General features: G+C 44.0%; 1 protein-coding gene across 1 annotated transcript in view; it reads right to left on the reverse strand.

Annotated features, from left to right (window-relative positions):
• The window catches only part of LOC144679416 (regulator of G-protein signaling 22-like), a 141,110-nt gene that overhangs the window by 58,125 nt on the left and 62,978 nt on the right, over window positions 1–20,007 (reverse strand). Inside the window, exon 4 of the mRNA XM_078539773.1 lies at window positions 3,610–3,831. Coding sequence (XP_078395899.1) covers window positions 3,610–3,831 — 222 coding nt within the window. The remainder of the gene's footprint in view (window positions 1–3,609; window positions 3,832–20,007) is intronic.

Raw genomic sequence — 20,007 nt, forward strand, 5'->3', positions numbered from 1 at the left:
CATCTGAGGCCTCAGATCAAGGAGGGACCCACCACAAGCGAGTTATGACAGGAAGGGGACCAAGGGTGGGGGTTCTGGAGAGGAGGGATTGGCAGCAAGGCCAGGTGGGTGGCTTTCAGCGATTCCCCACCCTTCCCAATCAGGGTCCCTCGATCAGGCACTGAGTGCTTTTGAGCAAGGGACCCCACTGACAGCTCTGCTCTCCGCAAGGTGAGCCCCCCATCTACCACTAATAGCCACCTTAAGCACCTCAATTGGCAGTGATTAAATGATTAAATGGCCCCTCACTATGTAACTTGCTACGCAAGAGGGCACAAGATTCCCTCCATGGATTTTGCATTTATCTCCATTTGTACAAAATCCAAAGCTATTCTCAGTTTCAGAGGAGTCAGTGAATGCTGATAATTTCAGCATCATTACTCCTGCAGATTCTGGGTCAGCATTGATATAGCTCAAAAATGAAGCAAAAACTTAACTATCTAAAAGTCTGTTGTTCACCCATAAGCATATCCTTGTTTACCTACAAATCTTTATCCTTTCCCCTCCTAGCACTTCTACATGGTGCAAGCCCTGTGGTGTCAACAGCCATAGAAGCAGGCTGCTTAGATCCCTACTCTAAAACCTGAGGTGCCCTTGGTCTCTGTGTTTTGGAGCCCATGAGGGAGCTGCCAAAAGACTACTCTGCCTGTCCTTCTGCAGGAGATGACTCAGACAACGGGACAAAAAGGCAGCATGTGGGGTGCTAAGTCCCCACTTCCATGTTGCCTTTCTCCATCATCCCTCTCAAGGTCCACTTGCATTTTCCTACTAGCAGTAAAGTAGAGCACTTTGAGCAGGTCAGAGGAGTAATAAACAGCCAAGGCTATGCTTTCATCATGGAAGATAGCCTTCCTAGTGTGAAAGCCATTGGTCAGGGCCAGCATGCAGTTGTTTGATTGCCATGTTTGATGCTCCATGCAGGTGGCCATTCTGTCCATGAATGAAGCCATAATTGCAAATGCCTGCAACATCATGCTGCTCATGCTCCTCCAGTCTCTCTGTAAACATGCACAATAATTCTGGTCAGCTTGCCATTCTTTGCTGCTACATCAGAAATATCCTCTTTGTCAATGGCCCACAAGGTTCAGCATTAGCATCCAGCTTGGAGCATCTTCCATAAACTGAAGTGGACTCTCCACTGCTGTCCCTATGTCTGCCATTTGCTCTTGCTCACCTGTGACAAGCAAGTTTATCAGGTGAAAGCCTAACTATCTTCCTTATCTGTCCCACCCAGATTTGACTATTAGAGATGGTGTATGGTTCACATGAATTCTGTGACAACTGCACACTCAGACTGTATGACTTCCCCTGAGCAGCCATTGTCCTCCTTGACTACCACTTGTGGGATGTTTAAAGGTCCTGCGGGAGATTAAAGACATTGCTTACTGTCAAAGTTAGAATGTTTTAATTGTTCATAATTCACTGGCTGCTGACATCAAGTCAGCATGAGATAGTCTTCTCTGACAGCCAGGGACAGCCGAAGACTCTGCTGATCACTGTACCTCCTCCTCTGTTGAAGGCAATTTTAAAATTGACGAAGCCTGAGTGGCAAGTAACATTCGTGTTGCACAAGTGTGAGGCAACAACCATCTCCAGCAAGAGAAAATCTGACCATTTGACCACCTCCCCTTGATATTCAGTGCATTAGCATCACTGAACCACCAACATGCACCTCCCCAAACCACCCCCCACCTCTAATGCTCGGGGCTCACCAAAGCAAAACAAGGCACATAAATACCGTGGTTACAAGAGCAGGTCAGTGGCTGGGAATTTTGTGGCAAGTAACTCACCTCCTGGTCCCCAAAGCCTGTACACAAGTGTGGTGGAAGCGCGATGGAATACTCCCCACTTGCCTGGATGAGTGCAGCACCAACGATACTCAACACTCAACAACATTCAGGATAAAGCAGCCTATTGGTGGGCACATCCACCACCTTCAATTATTCTACTCTTCGTCACCAGTGCACACCGTGGCAGCAGTGTGCGTATCATCTACAAGGTGTACTGCAACAATTCACCAAAGCTCCTGTGACAGCACCTTTCAAACCCACTGCCTCTACTATCTAGAAAAATAAGGACATTAGGCACATGGAAATACTTTCTCTTGTGCTTCTGTGTCCTTTTCATAATACGGAGCAGAATTGTTCACAGTACTCAAGGAGTGGTCTAGGCGAGGTTAGATACAAGGTTAACATAGCCTGACTAATTTTCCTTTACATTGACTTTAATGGAAAGGAAAATCTAACAATTCATATAAGGGGCAGGCAGTACAATATTGTTCACTTTGCAGCTCTACTGAAGTTGAAAGTTCCAGTATGTGGGAATGCAGCTCATGTTACATTCTGCTTGCTCATTCTGATGAAGCTTTGCACTATCTTTCCCTTTAAAATGTGGTATATTTACAGCAATTACTGTTTTCAACTGAGGTTTCTGTTATCATGGTTTTTCTTCTTGTTCTTAAGTGTCAATTTGGATTAAAAAAGGTGCAAGGACAGTGAGTCGTGGTAAATACCTGTAGTTATTTTTCAGGCTGGAGGTTGGTAGACAGTGGTGTTCCACAAGGGATAGTGTTAGGGCCACTGCTTTTTTGATGTATATAAATTACTTGGATATTGGGATCAGAGTAAAATTTTGAAATTTGCCAACGATGCCAAACTTGGAGGAGTGACAAACAGTGAGAATGATATGATAGCAGAAAGAGTAGACAAGTGGGAAATGGCATTTAACACAGAGAAGTCTGAGGTGATGCATTTTGGCAGAAGGGATAGCGAAAGACAATATAGGCTTAATGGCACAGTTCTAAAGAGTATGCAAGGGCAGAAGCATCTGGGGGTGTATGTCCACAGATCTTTTGAACATAGCAGGATATACTGAGAGAGTGGTTGGGGAAGCATAAGTGATCTTGAGCTTCGTGAATGAAGGCATTGAGTACGAAAGCCGGAATGTTAAGCCAAACCTTTATAAAGCTCTGGTTAGGTCACAACTGGAGTATCGCACCCAGTTCTGGTCGCCACACTTCAGGAAGGATATAAGGGTCCTTGAGAGGGTGCAGAGGAGATTTACCTGGTTGGATGAAGGATTTTAGGTACAAGGTTAGGGTGGAGAAGCTGGGGTTTTCTTCTTGGGCCAAAGGAGATTTAGGGAAGAATTAAAAGAGATGTACAGAGTTATAACAAGTTTGGATAAGGTAGACAAAGAAAAACTGTTCCCCTTAGCTGATGGTATAAGGACTAGGGGATACCGGCTTTCAAGGTTTTGGACAAGAGGGGTCAGGGAATATGAGGAAGAATTTTTATTCCATAGTGTGTGTTAATGACTTGGAACTCGCTGACCACAAGGGTGGTGAAAACAGAGATGATCAATGCTTTCAAAACTAAACTGGATGGACACTTGAAGGGAATGAGCTTGCAGGGCTACGGGGATAGAGGGAAGAATGGGGCTGACTGGGTTACGCTAAGAAGAGCCAGCATAGGCTCAATGGGCAAAATGGCCTCCTCCTATGTCATTTATGAATCTTTGAAATACACCATCACTACCCAGAGACAAAATGACACTGAATTATCTACTTACTTGTACAGTGAAGTTGGTTTCAAATTTCAGATCCATAGCAGTGATTCTTCGTTCAAATTGAGGATATTTTCTTTTGGATTTGATTGTCACATTGTAAATGGGGTCAATAGGAGTGAAAGCATGCTCCAAGCTTTTTAACTGCTTTAACAGATTTTTCTTGGCATTGTCAATGACTTCAAATGTCTCAGTTTCCTTGTTAAAGCAAACTGGCTTTGGAAAACTCTGTGAAACAAAAAGTGAAGATGGATTTAATGCACAAGTACTGAACAATTCTTTTCCTCCAAGTAGGCTGCCAATTCACCAAGATTGTCACAAAGTCTCAATGAATTAAAGATTATGCCCCTTGGCACTATTGAGAACAACCAAGGAGAAAAACCACTGAGGCATTAAAGTTACATTTTTTTTTCATTTCTTTGAAAACATTTGTTTATTAATCAGAAAAGTACTGGAGAGGAGACAAAGGATGCAATGGTTAGGCATGTGATGAAACCTCTGGAACCACAGATTTGGTAAGACTACTTCTAAAGTTTGGACACAATCCTTCATTCCTGTTTCTGGTTATTTAAAAAGACTATTTTATAGCAGTTATGTGTTGGACATTATGGAGTGTTATGAGTTGAGCAGTTGAACTTCTTTGTATCATGGCGCGATAAACTTTTCAGTATAAATAGGATGACTTTGAAGTACTGTGAGAGAAATGCAAAGCTTATTTTCTGATAGAAGTGCTTGTGTAAAGAAATACATGACAATAATGATTTCAGCTCTGAAGAAGGATCATACCGGCTCGAAACGTTAACTCTGTTTCTCTCTCCACAGATACCGTCAGACCTGCTGAGTTTTTCCAGTATTTTCTGTTTTTATTTCAGATTTCCAGCATCCACAGTATCTTGCTTTTATCATGACAGTAATGGTGTAATAAATGATTAAAGTGTAACTAAATGGCTAGGATAATGAACATAGGAAAAGGTATAAATTAACTACAGAATAGAAAGATAATGGTTTGCAAAGCCTGTTCTTCCAAAGACACCGTGTTAGCTTTCACATGTACATTGACAACAAACCCAGCTCCAGCTTGCCACCACCTCCCTTGACTCCTTCAGTGTTGCTAAATTATTCAACTGCTTATCCAGCATCCAGCACTACATGGAATGAGCAGAAATTTTCTCCAATTAAAGCCATTATTTTCTACTTCTCCCAGGCAGCAATCTGAGATTAAGCAAGTATGTTCACAACCTTGGTGTGAGATGAAGGCATTAGAGAGGGTGCAAAAAGATTCACAAGAATCGTTTCCAGGAAGAGGAACTTCAGTTATGTAGAAAGATTACAGAAGCTGGACTTTTCTCCCAGAGAAAAGAGGTTGAGAGGAGATTTGGTAGAGGTATTCAAAATCATGAATGGTCTGGACAGAGTAGATGGGGGAAACTGCTCCCATTGGTTTTAGGAAAAGGGTACAGATTTAAGGTAAATGGCAAAAGAGGCAATATGATGACAAGAGGAAAAACGTTTTCATGCAGCAGTGCCCACGAGTTTGGAAAAAAAAGTTTTAAAAACAGTGACATCACAAGAAAGCCATGAGTTGATTGGCTGGAGGGTATACCTGCTGCATTTGCCTTTCTCCAAAGTTAGGGGCTGAGTCTAAACAGCTGGGAAATTAAAAATGTTAAAAACTTTCAGTAAAGAATTCAGTTGGCTTCCCTACATTTAAATGAAGCCAACAGAAGGCAAGTGATTAGCTGGTGAGGAATATTGTTTATTTTTAAGTAAGGTTTATGACTATCAGTAAGGTTTATTAGTAAGATTTATTAATTTTGGTAAAGGTTTGTTAATAACAGTAAAGTTTATTAGTATTGGTAAGATTTACTAATATTAGTAAAGGTTTGTTAATAGCAGGTTTATTAGTATTGGTAAGGTTTACCAATAGTTTATTAGCAGCAGTAATGTTTATTAGTAGCTGCAAGGTTTATTATCTAATAGATGGAGGGAGGGTACTCCAAACTCTAGAGTGCACATCCTATGTGGGAACCTCAGGATGCTTCCTGTGTTCTGGATAACCATTTGTGCAGGAAGTGCTGTCAGTTTCAGCAGCTGAAGCTCCACGTTTTAGATATTGAGCAGCATCTGTTAGTTTTCACATGTACTGACGACACCCAGCTCCAGTTTGCCACCACCTCTCTCGACTCCTCCAATGTTGCTAAATTATCCAACTGCTTATCCACTGTATGGAATGAGCAGAAATTTTCTCCAATTAAATATAGGGAAGCCTGAAGCCATTGTTTTCACTCCCCAAGCAGTGGTTAAAGAAGGCAGCTCACCACCAACTTCTCAAGGGCAACTAGGGATGGGCAGTAAATGCTGGTCCAGCCAGCGAAGCCCATGAATGCATCAAAAAAAATGTGTCACTGCAGTGCATCTGTGAGGTTGAGGGCTTTGCGGATAGCATATTTATAGATGTGGTCACTCTGCAACTTAAGAGTATGTAGGGAGAGAGGGAATGGGTAACTACCAACAGTTAAGAGGAAACAGTCAGGTAATGCAGAAGTCACGTGAGCGCATCTTACTCTCCAACCAGTAGTCAGTCCTGAATACTGAGGAAAGTGACAGCATCTGTCGAGTGCAACCAGAGCCAAGTCCAAGGCTCCACAGGTGGATCAGTTGTGCAGGGGCGTACAAAGACGGCTGGTACAGCAATAGTGATGACGACAGAATCTACTTGGCTGGAGCTAAAGAACAAATAGGTACAAATAAATTGCTCAGTATGGTCTATAGAAGACAAGCCATTGGGAAAGATGGAGAGGAACAAACTCGTAAGGAAATTACGGAGAAGTGCAAGAATTATACAGTAGTATAGACTATCTGAACATAGACTGAGATAGCAGAAGTGTAAAGGACAGAGCATGTTCAGGAAAATTTTCTACAGCAGTATGTTTCCAGGCTAATCAGAAAGGCAGCAATGCTGGTTAGAGTCATAGAGGTCTACAGCACAGAAAAAGGCCCTTCAGCCCATCCAGTCTGTGGTCAAACACGTACCTAACTATTCTAATCCCATTTTCCAGCACTAGGCCCATAGCCTGGTATGCCATGGCATCACAAGTGCACATCCAAATTACTTCTTAAATGTTATGAGGGTTTCTGCCTCTACCACCTTTTCAGGCAGTGAGTTCCAGATGTCCACCACCCTCTGGGTGAAAAAATCCTTCCTCCCCTCTAAACCTCCTGCCCCTTAGCTTAAATCTATGCCCCCTGGTTATTGATCCCTCCACCAAGGGGAAAAGTCCCTTCCTGTCTACCCTATCTATGCCCCTCATAATTTTATACACCTCAATCATGCCCCCCCCCAATCTCCTCTGCTCCAGGGAAAATAACCCCAGTCTATCCAATCTCTCCTCATAACTAAAACTCTCCAACCCAAGCAACATCCTGGTAAAACTCCTCTGCACTCTCTCTAGCGCAATCACATCCTTCCTGTAATGTGGTCTCCAGAACTGCACGCAATATTCTAGCTGTGGTCTAACCCGCGTTTTATACAGCTCCAGCATAACCTCCCTGATCTTAAATTCTACGCCTCGGCTAATAAAGGCAAGTATCCCACATGCCTTCGTAACCACCTTATCTACCTTTCCCGCTACCTTAAGGGACCGGTGGACATGCACACCGAGGTCCCTCTGATCCTCGGTACTTCCCAGGATCCTACCATTCATCGTGTATTCCCGTGCCTTGTTTGTCCTGCCCAAGTGCATCACCTCACACTTAATCCGATTAAATTCCATTTGCCATTGATCAGCCCATCTGACCAGCCCGTCTATATCCTCCTGTAATCTAAGGCTATCCTCCTCACTATTTACCACCCCACCAATTTTCATGTCATCCGCGAACTTACTGATCAATCCTCCTACATTCAAGTCTAAATCGCTTATATATACCACAAACAGCAAGGGACCCAACACCGATCCCTGTGGAGCCCCACTGGACACAGGCATTCAGTCACAAAACACCCCTCGACCATCACCCTCTGCTTCCTGCCACTCAGCCAATTCTGGATCTAATTTGCCAAATTGCCTAAGATCCCATGTGCTCATACCTTCATTATCAGTCTCCCATGTGGGACCTTATCAAAAGCCTTGCTGCAGTCTAAGTAGACTCCATCAAATGCATTGCCCTCGTCTACACACCTGGTCACCTCTTCTAAATATTCAATGAAATTGGTCAGACATGACCTCCCCTTAACAAAACCATGCTGACTGTCCTTGATTAATCCCTGCCTCTCCAAGTGTAGATTAATTCTGTCCCTCAGAATTGCTTCCAATAGTTTCCCCACCACTGATGTTAGACTGACTGTAGTTCCCTGGTTTATCCCTTCCTCCCTTCTTGAATAACATACCACATTGGCTGTCCTCCAGTCCTCTGGCACCTCTCCTGTGGCCAGAGAGGTAATGAAAATTATTGTCAGAGCCCCTGCTATCCCCTCCCTTGCCTCACTCAACAGCCTGGGATAGATTTCATCCAGGCCTCCAGATTTATCTACTTTTAAGCCTGCCAGACCTTTTAGAACCTCCTCCCTTTCTACGCGAATTTCTTTAATTATATCACAGTCCTTCTGCCTGAATTCCATACCCACATCGTCCCTCTCACCTGTGAACACTGACGTAAAGTATTCATTTAGAACCCTACCTACGTCATCCGGCTCCACAAACAAATTACCACTCTGGTCTTTAATGGGCCCTACTCATTCCCTCTTACTCTTAATGTACTTGTAAAACAACTTTGGATTTTCCTTTATTTTGCCTTTCATTGTATTTTCATGCCCCCGTTTTGCTCTCCTAATTTCCTTTTTAAGTTCCTCCCTGCACATTCTATACTCCTCTCGGGCTTCCGCTGTTTTGAGCCCTCGGTATCTGGCCATAAGCCTCCCTTTATCTCTTTATCCAATCCTGTACATCCCTCGATATCCAGGGTTCCCTGGATTTGTTGGTCCCATCCTTTACGTTTACTGGAATATGTTGGCCCTGTACTCTCTCTATTTCCTTCTTGAATGAGTCCCACTGCTCTGATGCAGATTTACCTAAAAGTAGCTGCTGCCAGTCCACTCTGGCCAAATCATATCTGATCTTATTAAAATCGGCTTTCCCCCAATTTAGAACTCTGATTTCTGGCCCATCCTTGTCCTTTTCCAGAACAACCTTGAATCTAACAGAGTTATGATCACTATCTGCAAAATGCTCCCCCACTGAAACCCTTATCACTTTGCCCAGCTTCATTCCCTAAAATTAAGTCCAGGACTCTCTTGTAGGACCTTCTACGTACTGGCTTAAAAAGTTCTCCTGGATGCATTTTAAGAATTCCGCTCCTTCTAAACTTATCACACTATGACGAACCCAGTTAATGTTGGGGAAGTTGAAATCCCCCACTATTACTACCCTATTATTTTTACATTCCTCTGAAATTTGCCTACATATCTGCTCTTCTATTTCTCTTTGACTATTTGGGGGCCTATAGTACACTCCCAGCAATGTGATTGCTCCTTTTTTGTTTTTAAGTTCTACCCACTTGGCTTCATTTGAGGAGCCTTCTAAGATGTCATCCCTCCTTACTGCTGTAATTGATTCCTTGATCAATATTGCAATACACCCTCCTCTTTTACCTCCTTCCCTGCCTCGCCTTAAGACCTGATATCCTGGAATATTGAGCTGCCAATCCTGCCCCTCTCTCAACCATGTCTCTGTGACAGCAATGACATCATACTTCCATGTATTAATTTGTGCCCTCAACTCATCTGCCTTATTCGTCCAATACCATCCAACCTTGCCAAACTCCCTTGTGCCTTAACTGGTCTTTAAATTCTATGCCTTCCAGACTCACTTGCTCTCTCTTCTAATTTTGGCTGTGCATCTCCCCCTGCTGAACCTCCTCTCAGGATCCCATCCCCTTGCCAAGTTAGTTTAAATCCTCCCCAACAGCACCAGCAAACCTCCCCGCAAGGATGCTGGTCCATTCTGGTTCAGGTGCAACCCGTCCGCCTTGTACAGGTCCCACCGCCCCCAGAAACAGTCCCAATGACCCAGAAATCTAAAGCCCTCCCTCCTGCATCATCTCTCCAGCTACGCATTCATCTGGACTAACCTCCTATTTCTATACTCACCACCGTGTGGCACCGGAAGTAATCCAGAGATTATTACCTTTGAAGTCCTGTTTTTTAATCTGCTTCCTACCTCCCTAAATTCTGCTTGCAGGACCTCATCCCTCTTTCTACCTATGTCATTGGTCCCAATATGTACCACAATCTCTGTTTTCCCTCCCCATTTAGAATGCCCTGCAGCTTTCAGTGACATCCTTGACCCGGGCACCAGGGAGACAATATACCATCCTGGAGTCACGTCTACTGTCGCAGAAACGCCTGTCTGTTCCCCTTACTATCGAGCCTCCTACTACTATTGCTCTTCCCCTCCTTTTTCCTCCCCCGCTGTACAGCTGAGCCACTCACAGTGCCATGAGCGTGGCTGCACTCCCCAGAGGAACCATCACTCTCACCGTTTTCCAACACAGAAAAAAGGTTCTCGAGTGAGCTACACCCTGGGGATTTCCTGAATACCTGCCTGACACCTTTCTTCTGACTGATGGTCACCCATTCCCTCTCTGCACTTCTGTAAGCTGTAGGGTGACCAAGTCTAAATACGTGCTATTCACGAAACTCTCAGCCTCGCGGATGCACCTCAGTGCCACCAGCTGCTGCTCAAGCTCTGAAACTCGGAGCTCAAGTAGTTGCAGCTGGTGGCACTTCCTGCACACGTGGTCATTCAGAGTGCAAGGAGTGTCTCAGACTTCCCACATGTTGCAGGCGATACATAACACGGGACTGAGCTGCCTTGCCATGCCTCTAGTTGAAAAAAAACCTTTACTTTAGGTTAAATACAGTAAAAAAAAGTTAAATTATTTATGTACTTTAAATAAAAACTAGAACTCTTACCTTAACCTACTTTAAACTGGAGAAAAACACTTACCCACTACTGACCAATCAGCTATCACCTTTGTGCTGACATCACTTATTGAAGCTTCCCTGCACTCGCACTGGTTCTGATCTTTCCGCCGCTCTCTCGCGCTGTCTTGTGGTGTCACTCTTGTTATTTTCAACAAGACCTGACTACAGGACACTCATTCTTGGGAATGAGGTGGGCCAATTGGATCAAGTGTCACTGGAGAACATTTAGGCAACAGTGATCATTGTTTCACATGGTTTATGTTGGAAATGGAAATGGATAAAAAACAATATAGAGTAAGAATAATTTACTGGGGAAAAGCCAATTCCAGTGCACTAAGAATGAATCTGGTCCAGATAAATTAGAAGCAAAGGTTGACAAGAAAAATGGTAACTGAACAATGGACTACCTTCAAAGAGGGGATAGTTCAGGCAAGGTATATTCCTATGAAAGGGAAAGTCAAGGCAAACAAATCCAGAGTTCTGTGGATGACAAAAGAAATAGCGATTAAGATGAAGAAGTTTATGACAGATGTCAGGTGGATTATACAAACAAGAAATAGGCTGAATATAGAAAAGTTAAAAGGGAAGTGAAAAAGCAAATAAGAGAAGCAAAAAGAGAGTATTAGAAGAGACTGGCAGCTAGTCTCAAAGGGAACCCAAAGTCTTCTGTAGGTATATAAATAGTAAATGGGTGGTAAGAGGAGGAGTGGAGCTGATTAGGGACCAAAAAGAATGCAGGGTTCATAGCTGAGGTAATAAACAAATACTTTGCATCTCTCTTTACCAAGGAAGAAAATGCTGCGCAGGTCACGGTGAAAGAGGTGGTAATTCAGACACTTGAAGGGTTTAAAATTGATATGGAGGTGGTATTGGATGAGATGCAGCCAAGGATACTGAGGGAAGTGAGAGTGGAAATTGTGGAGGCACTGACTATAATCTTCTCGGCTTCCTTAGGCTCAGTGGTGGTACCAGAGTATTGAACAATTGCAAATATTATACTCTCATTCAAAAACGGTTGTAAAGATAAGCCCAGCAATTACAGGCCAGTCAGTTTAACTTTGGTGGTGGGGAAGCTCCTAGAAACAATAATTCCGTCCAAAATTAATAGTCACTTGGGCAAATGTGGGTTAATTAAGGAAAGCCAATATGGATTTATTAAGGGAAAATCGTGTTTAACTAACTTGCTGGTGTTTTTTGAAGAGGTAACAGAGAGGGTTGATGAGGGTAATGCTGTTGATGTGAAGTACCTTAACTTCCAAAAGGATTTTGAAAAAGTGCCGCACAATGGACTTGCGGCAAACCTATAGCTCACAGAATAAAAGGGACATTGGCAACACGGATACAAAACTGGAGAATGGTGGTGAACAGTTGTTTAATGGACTGGAGGAAGGTTTGTAAGTGGAAAAACTTGGAACCTCATGAGGAGGATAATGTAGAACTTCAAAAGGAAGTTGGTGGAATGGACAGACAAGTGGCAAATGAAGTTCAATGCAGAGATGTGTAAATTGATTCATTTTGGTAGGAAGAACACAGAGACAATATAAAATAATGGGTACAATTCTAAAGGGGATGCAGGAGCAGAAGAATCTGGGTTTATATGTGCATAAGGCTTTGAAGTTGGTAATATAGGAACAAAGAAGCAGGAGTAGGCCATTCAGCCCATCAAGCCTGCTCCACCATTCAATGTAATCATGGCTGATCATTCACTTCAATGCCTTTTTCCCACACTTTCCCTATATCCTTTTATATCATTGACATTTAGAAATCTATCAATGTCTACTTTAAACATACTCAATCACTGAGCTTCCATATCCTCTGGGGTAGAGAATTCCAAAGATTCACAATCCTCGACTAAAAATATTTCTCCTCATCTCGGTCCGAGGTGGTTTCCTTCTTATTTGAAATTGTGTCCCTTGGTTCCAGACTCCCCAACCAGGGAAAACATCGTATCTGCATCTACCCTGTATATCCCTTTAAGTATTTTGTAGGTTTCATTGAGATCATCTCTCATTCTTTGAAACTCTAGAGAATATAAACACAGTTGCCCCAATCTCTCTTCATAAGACAGTCCTACCATCCTGGGGACAAGTTTGGAGAACCTTCGTTGTACTCCCTATATGGCAATAACATCCTTCCTAAGGTAAGAGGACCAAAACTGCACAGTGCTCCAGGTGCAGTCTAAACAAGGTTCTATACAATTGAAGCAAGACTTCACTACGCCTGTACTTAAATCCTCTTGCGATAAAGGCCAACATACCATTCGCCTTCCCAATTGCCTGCTGCACCTGCATGTTAGTATTCAGTGACTTACTGATGAGGACACCCATGTCCCTTTGTACATCTACACTTTCTAATCTCTTACCATTGAAGAAATACTTTGTGCATCTGTTCCTCCTACCAAAGTGGGTAACATCACATTTTTCCACATTATATTACATCTTCCATGTTCTTGCCCACTCATCAAGTCTGTTCAAATCCTTTTGAATCCGCCTTACATCTTCCCCAGAACACACATTCCCACCTAGCTTTGTGTCATCCGTGAACTTGGAAATATTACATTCAGTTCTCACATCCAAGTCATATATACATATTGTGAACAGCTGGGGCCCCGAGTACTGATCCCTGTGGTACACCGTGAGTCACAATCTGCCAACACGAGAATGACCGGAAAATTACTACTCTGTTTTCTGCCTGTAAACCAATTTTTAATCCAAGCCAGAATATTACCTCCTATCCCATGTGCTTTAATTTCGCTAACCAACCTCCTGTGGGGGACTTTATCAAAAGCCTTCTGAAAATTCAAGTATAACATGTCCACTGACTCCTTTTATCAATTCTGTTAGTAACATGCTCAAAAAACTCCAACAGGTTCCTCAAACATGATTTACCATTCATAAATCCATGGTGACTATGCCCAATCAGATCATTATTATCCAAATGTCCATTTTTCAAATCCTTTATAATAGACGCTCCCTACTACTGACACAAGGCTAACAGGTTTGTAGTTCTCTATTTTCTCTCTCCCCTCCTTTCTTAAATAGTGGAGTGACATTTGCTACCTTCCAGTCTCCAGGAATCATGTGAGTATCTATAGAACTTTGGAAGATGCACCAATGCATCCATTATCTCCATAGCTACCTTTTTCAACACTCTAGGGTGTAGATCATCAGATCAGATCTTGGGGACTTATCAACCTTCAGTTTCATTGATTTCTCCAATACAATTCAGTTTCATTGATTTCTCCAATTCTTCAATTCCTCATCCTCCCTAGTCCCTTGGATCTCTAATTCTGGGAGATTTCTTGTATCTTCTTCAGTGAAGACAGGCATAGAGGGTGGAAAGGTTGAGAGCACTGTTCATTAAGCACACAGTATCCTAGGCTTTATTAATGGGGGCATAGAGTTCAAAAATCAAGGAGGTTATGTTAAACTTGTATAAAACACTGGTTTGGCCTCAACTGGAGTATTGCATCCAGTTTTGGGCACCATGCTAGGAAAGGTATGAAGGTATACAGAGTGCAGAAAAGTTTCACAAGAATGGTTCCAGGGATGAGGAACTTCATTACATAGATATTGGAGAAGTTGGGACTATTTTCCTTAAAGAGAAGGTTGAGAGGAAATTTGATAGAAGTATTCAAAATCACGAGGTGTCTGGACAGAGTAGATAGGAAAAAACTGTTCCCACTGGTCGAAGAATCAAGAACAAGAGAACATAGACTTAAGGTAATTGGCAAAAAAAGCAAAGGGTGTATAAGGAGAAACTTTCACGCAGCGAGTGGTTAAGATCTGAAATGTGCTACCTGAGAGTATGGTGGAGGCAGGGTCAATCGAGGCATTCAAGTGGGAATTGGATTATCTGAAAAGGAAGAATATGCAGTGTTATGGGCAGAAGGCCAGGGAGTGGCACTAGGTGAATTGCTCATTCGGAAGCTGGCGCAGACATGACGGGCCGAGTGGCCTGGTTCTGTGTTGTAACAATTCTCTGATTATGTGATTCGGAGTGGTTAGAATCTGGAATGCATTGCATGAGAGTGTGGGGGAGGGAGGGTCAGTTGAGGCTTTCAAAAGGAATTGAATCATTACCTGAAAATGAAAAATGTGCAGATCCACAGGGAAAAGACAGGGGAGTGGCAGTGTGTGAACAGCTCCTTCAGAAGGCCAGCACAGAAACGACGCACTGAATTATCTCCTTCTGTGCTGTAATGATTCTATGACCACTCTATGATTCTACATTTAATCCTGTGATGAGCTTCCAAACTCATATTCATGCCATCATGAAGGGTATTTCCACCTTCATTGCCTGACATTCCCCTCTCTCAGCTCATTTGCTGCTGAAAATCTCATGTGTGTCTTTGTTACCTGCAGACTTGACAATTCAAATGCACTCCTGGTTAGTCTCACATAACCCTCCATAAACTTGAGGTCATCCAAAACTCTGCTACCTGCGTCTTAACCCGCAGGCAGTCCAATTCCCCTAGCACACCTGTGTTCACTGACCTACACTGGCTCCCAGTCAAGCAACACCTTGATTATAAAATGCTCATCCTTGTTTCCAAATCCCTCTATGGCCTTGCCACTCAGTATCTCTGTAATGGACAGTAATGGAGAGCTATAAGTACAGTATTAAATTTAAAGTCTAAATAGATAAACCACTTAATATAACTACAAATAATCATTGAGTGATATTTCTAAACATGAAACCTTAATTAGTTAAATAAAATACAATAAAGATATTGTGGCAGGTGATGTGTTGCAGCTGTAAGATGGGGGAGCTGATAAACACTAGTGTGATCCACAGCAACCACATCTCCCATAAGTGTCTGCAACTAAAGGAACTTCGGCTCTGAATTGATTAGCTGGAGTCCGGGCTTTGGACACGGTGATGCATCAGGGAGGGACACTTTATTTCAGGAGGCAGTCACATGCCTTAGGTTACATACATCAGATTAAGTCCATGATCAGAGAAAGAAGGAGGTATGGGATCCAGAAGGTGGCACTGTTGAAGCCTTAGTCAACTCAATCTGTCCACAGGCTCCTGGTTCTGACAGCGTACCTGGACGAGAGCAGTGACTACAGGGAGGATGCGCAAACTGACCACAGCACCATGGTACACAGGGCCATTCAAGAGAGGGGAGTAGCAGTAGTAGGAGAATAGATACTGTTCTCTACAGCGGAAAGCGTCATTCCCAAAGGCTGTGTTGTCTGCCCGCTGCTAGGGTTAAGCACATCTCTTCGGATTTGGAGAGAAACTTGGGAATGCAAGTGGAAAGATCCAGTTGTTGTGGGATACAGATGTTAAGTGAGTGGGAAAAAATTTAGCAGATGGAGTATAATGTGGAAAAATGCGAGGTTGTCCATTTTGGCAGGAAGAAAAGAAAATCAGAATATTATATAAATGGAGAGAGACTGCAGAATGTTGTGGTACAGAGGAAGGCAATGGGTCTAGCGAGGCGCCTCCGAGCGAGGGCTCGCTGTGCATCTTCAGTTACACACGCAGCAGGCCCGGCTGCCCCTTCATTATGAGAGAGGTGCTCATCCCTTTGCCAAGCCAGGGACCTCTGCCACTCTCTCCTTCTGCCTCTCTGGTACCTGTAAGCCATGAGGCATACTGCTAAATCATCAGGCTCCATGGTCCTGATGTCCTCCTCCTGCAGGATCAAAGAGACGTGTGGGTTAGTATACGTGTCCGAAGAATCTCTCTTGCTTAAGTCTGAAGGCCCCTTCACGCATGCAGCAAAGTGCTGGCCACCACTTGGATGGCCAGTGCGTAGTGTGCTCATTGGCTGTCCGAAACCCCACCCATCTCCGCCCCACTCCACTTGATCGATTGGCGACAACTTCAGCCATTGGACTGCATGCTGTGCTCTCAACTTAGGCATTCTCCAAACCCACACTGCAAGGCTGTGCTGGTAGCTTGAACCATAATGCAAACTGGTCCAAACCTTAATGACAGACATTGCAGGGCTGTGAACGCCTCCGCCAGTGACTGTGCCATGGCCGCCTTTTGCAAGGGGACTATATGACTTGCCCAGTCGGCCTATTGCTCTGCTGCCCCCTAAAACTCACATTAATTTGCAGTCTGTGCCTGAGAGGTGAAAAGTTCTGGAGCATTTGCTAGCACTTTCATGCTTTTGCATTGCTTGAGTGGGCAGAAAAGCTTCAGAGGCCGAACTAAGCATGTCAATGGAGCTGCAGCTAAACAGTCTCAGCTGCAGAAGAATTCTCACGTTTGACAAGCTTTTCCAAGTACATGGCTGCTTCCCTCGCCACCCCTCTCCCCCCAGCATGTGCTTGAGTCTTTACTTCAGTCTCTCTTTTTTTTTATTCATTCACAGGATTCATTGGCTGGGCCAGCATTTATTGCCCATCCCGAGTTGCCCTTGAGAAAGTGGTGGTGTGCTACCTTCTTGAACCACTGCAGTCCATGTGGTGTAGGTACACCCACAGTGCAGTTAAGGAGGCTTTTCCAGGATTTTCACCCAGTAACAGTGAAGGAACGGCGATATATTTCAAGGTCAGGATGGTGAGTGACTTCGAGGGGAACTTCCAGATGGTGGTATTCCCTTGTTCTGCCCTTGTCCTTCTAGATGGTAGTGGTCATGGGTTTGGAAGGTGCTGTCTCAGGAGCCTTGGTGAATTCCTGCAGTGCATCTTGTAGGTGGCACACACTGCTGCTACTGTGCGTGGAGGGAGTCAATGTTTGTGGATAAGGTGCCAGTCAAGCTGGCTGATTTGTCCTGGACTGTGTCAAGCTTCTCGAGTGTTGTAGGAACTGCACTCATCTAGGCAAGTGGAGTGTGTTCCATCACACTCCTAACTTGTGCCTTGTGGACAGGCTTTGGGGAGTCATGTGATGAATTACTCATCGCACAGTTCCTAGCCTCTGATCTGCTCTTGTAGCCACAGTATTTATATGCTAGTCCAGTTCAGTTTCCGGTCAATGATAACCCCCAGGATGTTGATAGTGGGGGATTCAGTGATGGTAATGTCATTGATCATCAAAGAGTGATGGTTGGATTCTCTCTTGTTGGAAATGGTCATTGCCTGACACTTGTGTGGTGTGAATGTTACTTGCCCAATGTTGTCAGCCCAAGCCTGGATATTGTCCAGGTCTTGCTGTATTTGGACATGGACTGCTTCAGTAACTAAGGAGTCGCAAATAGTGAACATCGTGCAATCATCAGTGAACATTCCCACTTCTGACCTTAGGATGGAAGGAAGGTCATTGATGAAGCAGCTGAAGATGGTTGGACCAAGGACACTACCCCGAGGAACTCCTGCAGTGATGTCCTTGAGTTGAGATGACTGGCCTCCAACAATGATCTTCCTTTGTGCTAGGGATGACTCCAATCAGCAGAGAGTTTTCCCCAATTCTCACTGACTCCTGTTTTGCTAGGGATCCTTGATGCAACACTCAGTCAAATGCGGCCTTCATGTCAAGGGCAGTCACTCTCACCTCACGAGTTCAGCTCTTTTGTCCATGTTTGAACCAAGGTTGTAATGAACTCAGGAGCTGGGTGGCCCTGGCAGAACCCAAACAGGGCATGAGTGAACAGATAATTGCTAAGCAAGTGCTTGTTAGCGCTGTTGATGATCCCTTCCATTACTTTCCTGATGATCGAGAGTAGACTGATGGGGCGGCAATTGGCCGGGTTGGATTTGTCCTGCTTTTTGTGTACAGGACATACCTGGGCAATTTTCCATATAGCTGGGTAGATGCCAGTGTTGTAGCTGTACTGGAACAGCTTGGCTAGGGGCGTGGCAAGTTATGGAGCACAAGACTTCAGTACTATTACCGGAATATTGTCAGGGCTCATAGCCTCTGCACGATCCAGTGCCTTCAGCCATTTCTTGATATCATGTGGAGTGAATTGAATTGGCTGAAGACTGGCATCTGTGATGCTGGGGACCTCTGGGGGAGGTCAAGATGGATCATCCACTCGGCACTTCTGGCTGAAGATTGCAGCAAATGCTTCAACCTTATTCTTTGCACTGATGTGCTAGGCTCCTCCATCATTGAGGATGGGGATATTTGTGGAGCCCCATCCTCCAGTGAGTTGTTTAATTGCCCACCACCATTCACAACTGAATGTGACAGGACTGCAGAGCTTAAATCTGATGTGTCAGTTGTGGGATTGCTTAGCTCTCTCTATCACTTGCTGCTAATGCTGTTTGGTATGCAAGTAGTTCTGTATTATAGAAACATAGAAAAAAGGAGCAGGAGTAGGCCATTCAGCCCTTCGAGCCTGCTCCGTCATTCATTATGATCAAGGCTGATCATCCAACTCAATAGCCTGCTCCCGCTTTCTCCCCATATCCTTTGATCCCTTTTGCCCCAACAGCTATATCTAACTCCTTCTTGAAAACATACAATGTTTTGGCCTCAATTACCTTCTGTGGTAACGAATTCCAAAGGCTCACCACTCTCTGGGTGAAGAAATTTCTCCTCATCTCAGTCCTAAATGGTCTACCCCGTATCCTCAGACTGTGGCCCCTGGTTCTGGACTCCCCCACCATCAGGAACATCCTTCCTGCATCGACCCTGTCTAGACCTGTTAAATTTTATAGGTTTCTATGAGATCCCCCCTCATTCTTCTGAATTATATACTCCAGCGAATATAATCCTAACCGACTCAATCTCTCCTCAAATGTCAGTCTGGTAAATCTTCGCTGCACTCCCTCTATGGCAAGCGCATCATTCCTCAGATAAGGAGACCAAAACTGCACACAATATTCCAGGTGTGGTCTCCCTGTATAATTGCAGCAAAATATCCCTGCTCCTGTACTCGAATCCTCTTCACTATGAAGGCCAACATACCATTTGCCTTCTTTACCGCCTGCTGCACCTGCATGCTTACCTTCAGCGACTGGTGTATGAGGACATCCAGGTCTCGTTGCACATTCCCCTCTCACAATTTATAGTCATTCAGATAATAATCTGCCTTCCTGTTTTTGCTACCAAAGTGGATAACCTCACATTTATCCACATTATACTGCATCTGCCATGCATTTGCCCATTCACTCAGCTTGTCCAAATCACACTGAAGCATCTCTGCATCCTCCTCACAGCTCACCCTCCCACCCAGCTTTGTGTCATCTGCAAATTTGGAGATATTACACTTAGCTCCCTCATCTAAATCATTTATATTGTGAATAACTGGAGTCCCAGCATCGATCCCTGCGGTACCCCACTAGTCACTGCCTGCTATTCGGAAAAAGACCCATTTATTCCTACTCTTTGTTTCCTGTCTGCCAACCAGTTTTCTATCCATCTCAGTACACTACCCCCAATCCCATATGCTTTAATTTTACACCCTAATCTCTCATGTGGGACTTTGTTGAAAGCCTTCTGAAAGTCCAAATAAACCACATCCACTGGCTCCCCCTCATCAACTCTACTACTTACATTCTCAAAAAATTCCAGTA

The sequence above is a fragment of the Cetorhinus maximus genome, chromosome 4 (assembly GCF_964194155.1).
Source record: "Cetorhinus maximus chromosome 4, sCetMax3.hap1.1, whole genome shotgun sequence".
Taxonomy (NCBI): domain Eukaryota; kingdom Metazoa; phylum Chordata; class Chondrichthyes; order Lamniformes; family Cetorhinidae; genus Cetorhinus; species Cetorhinus maximus.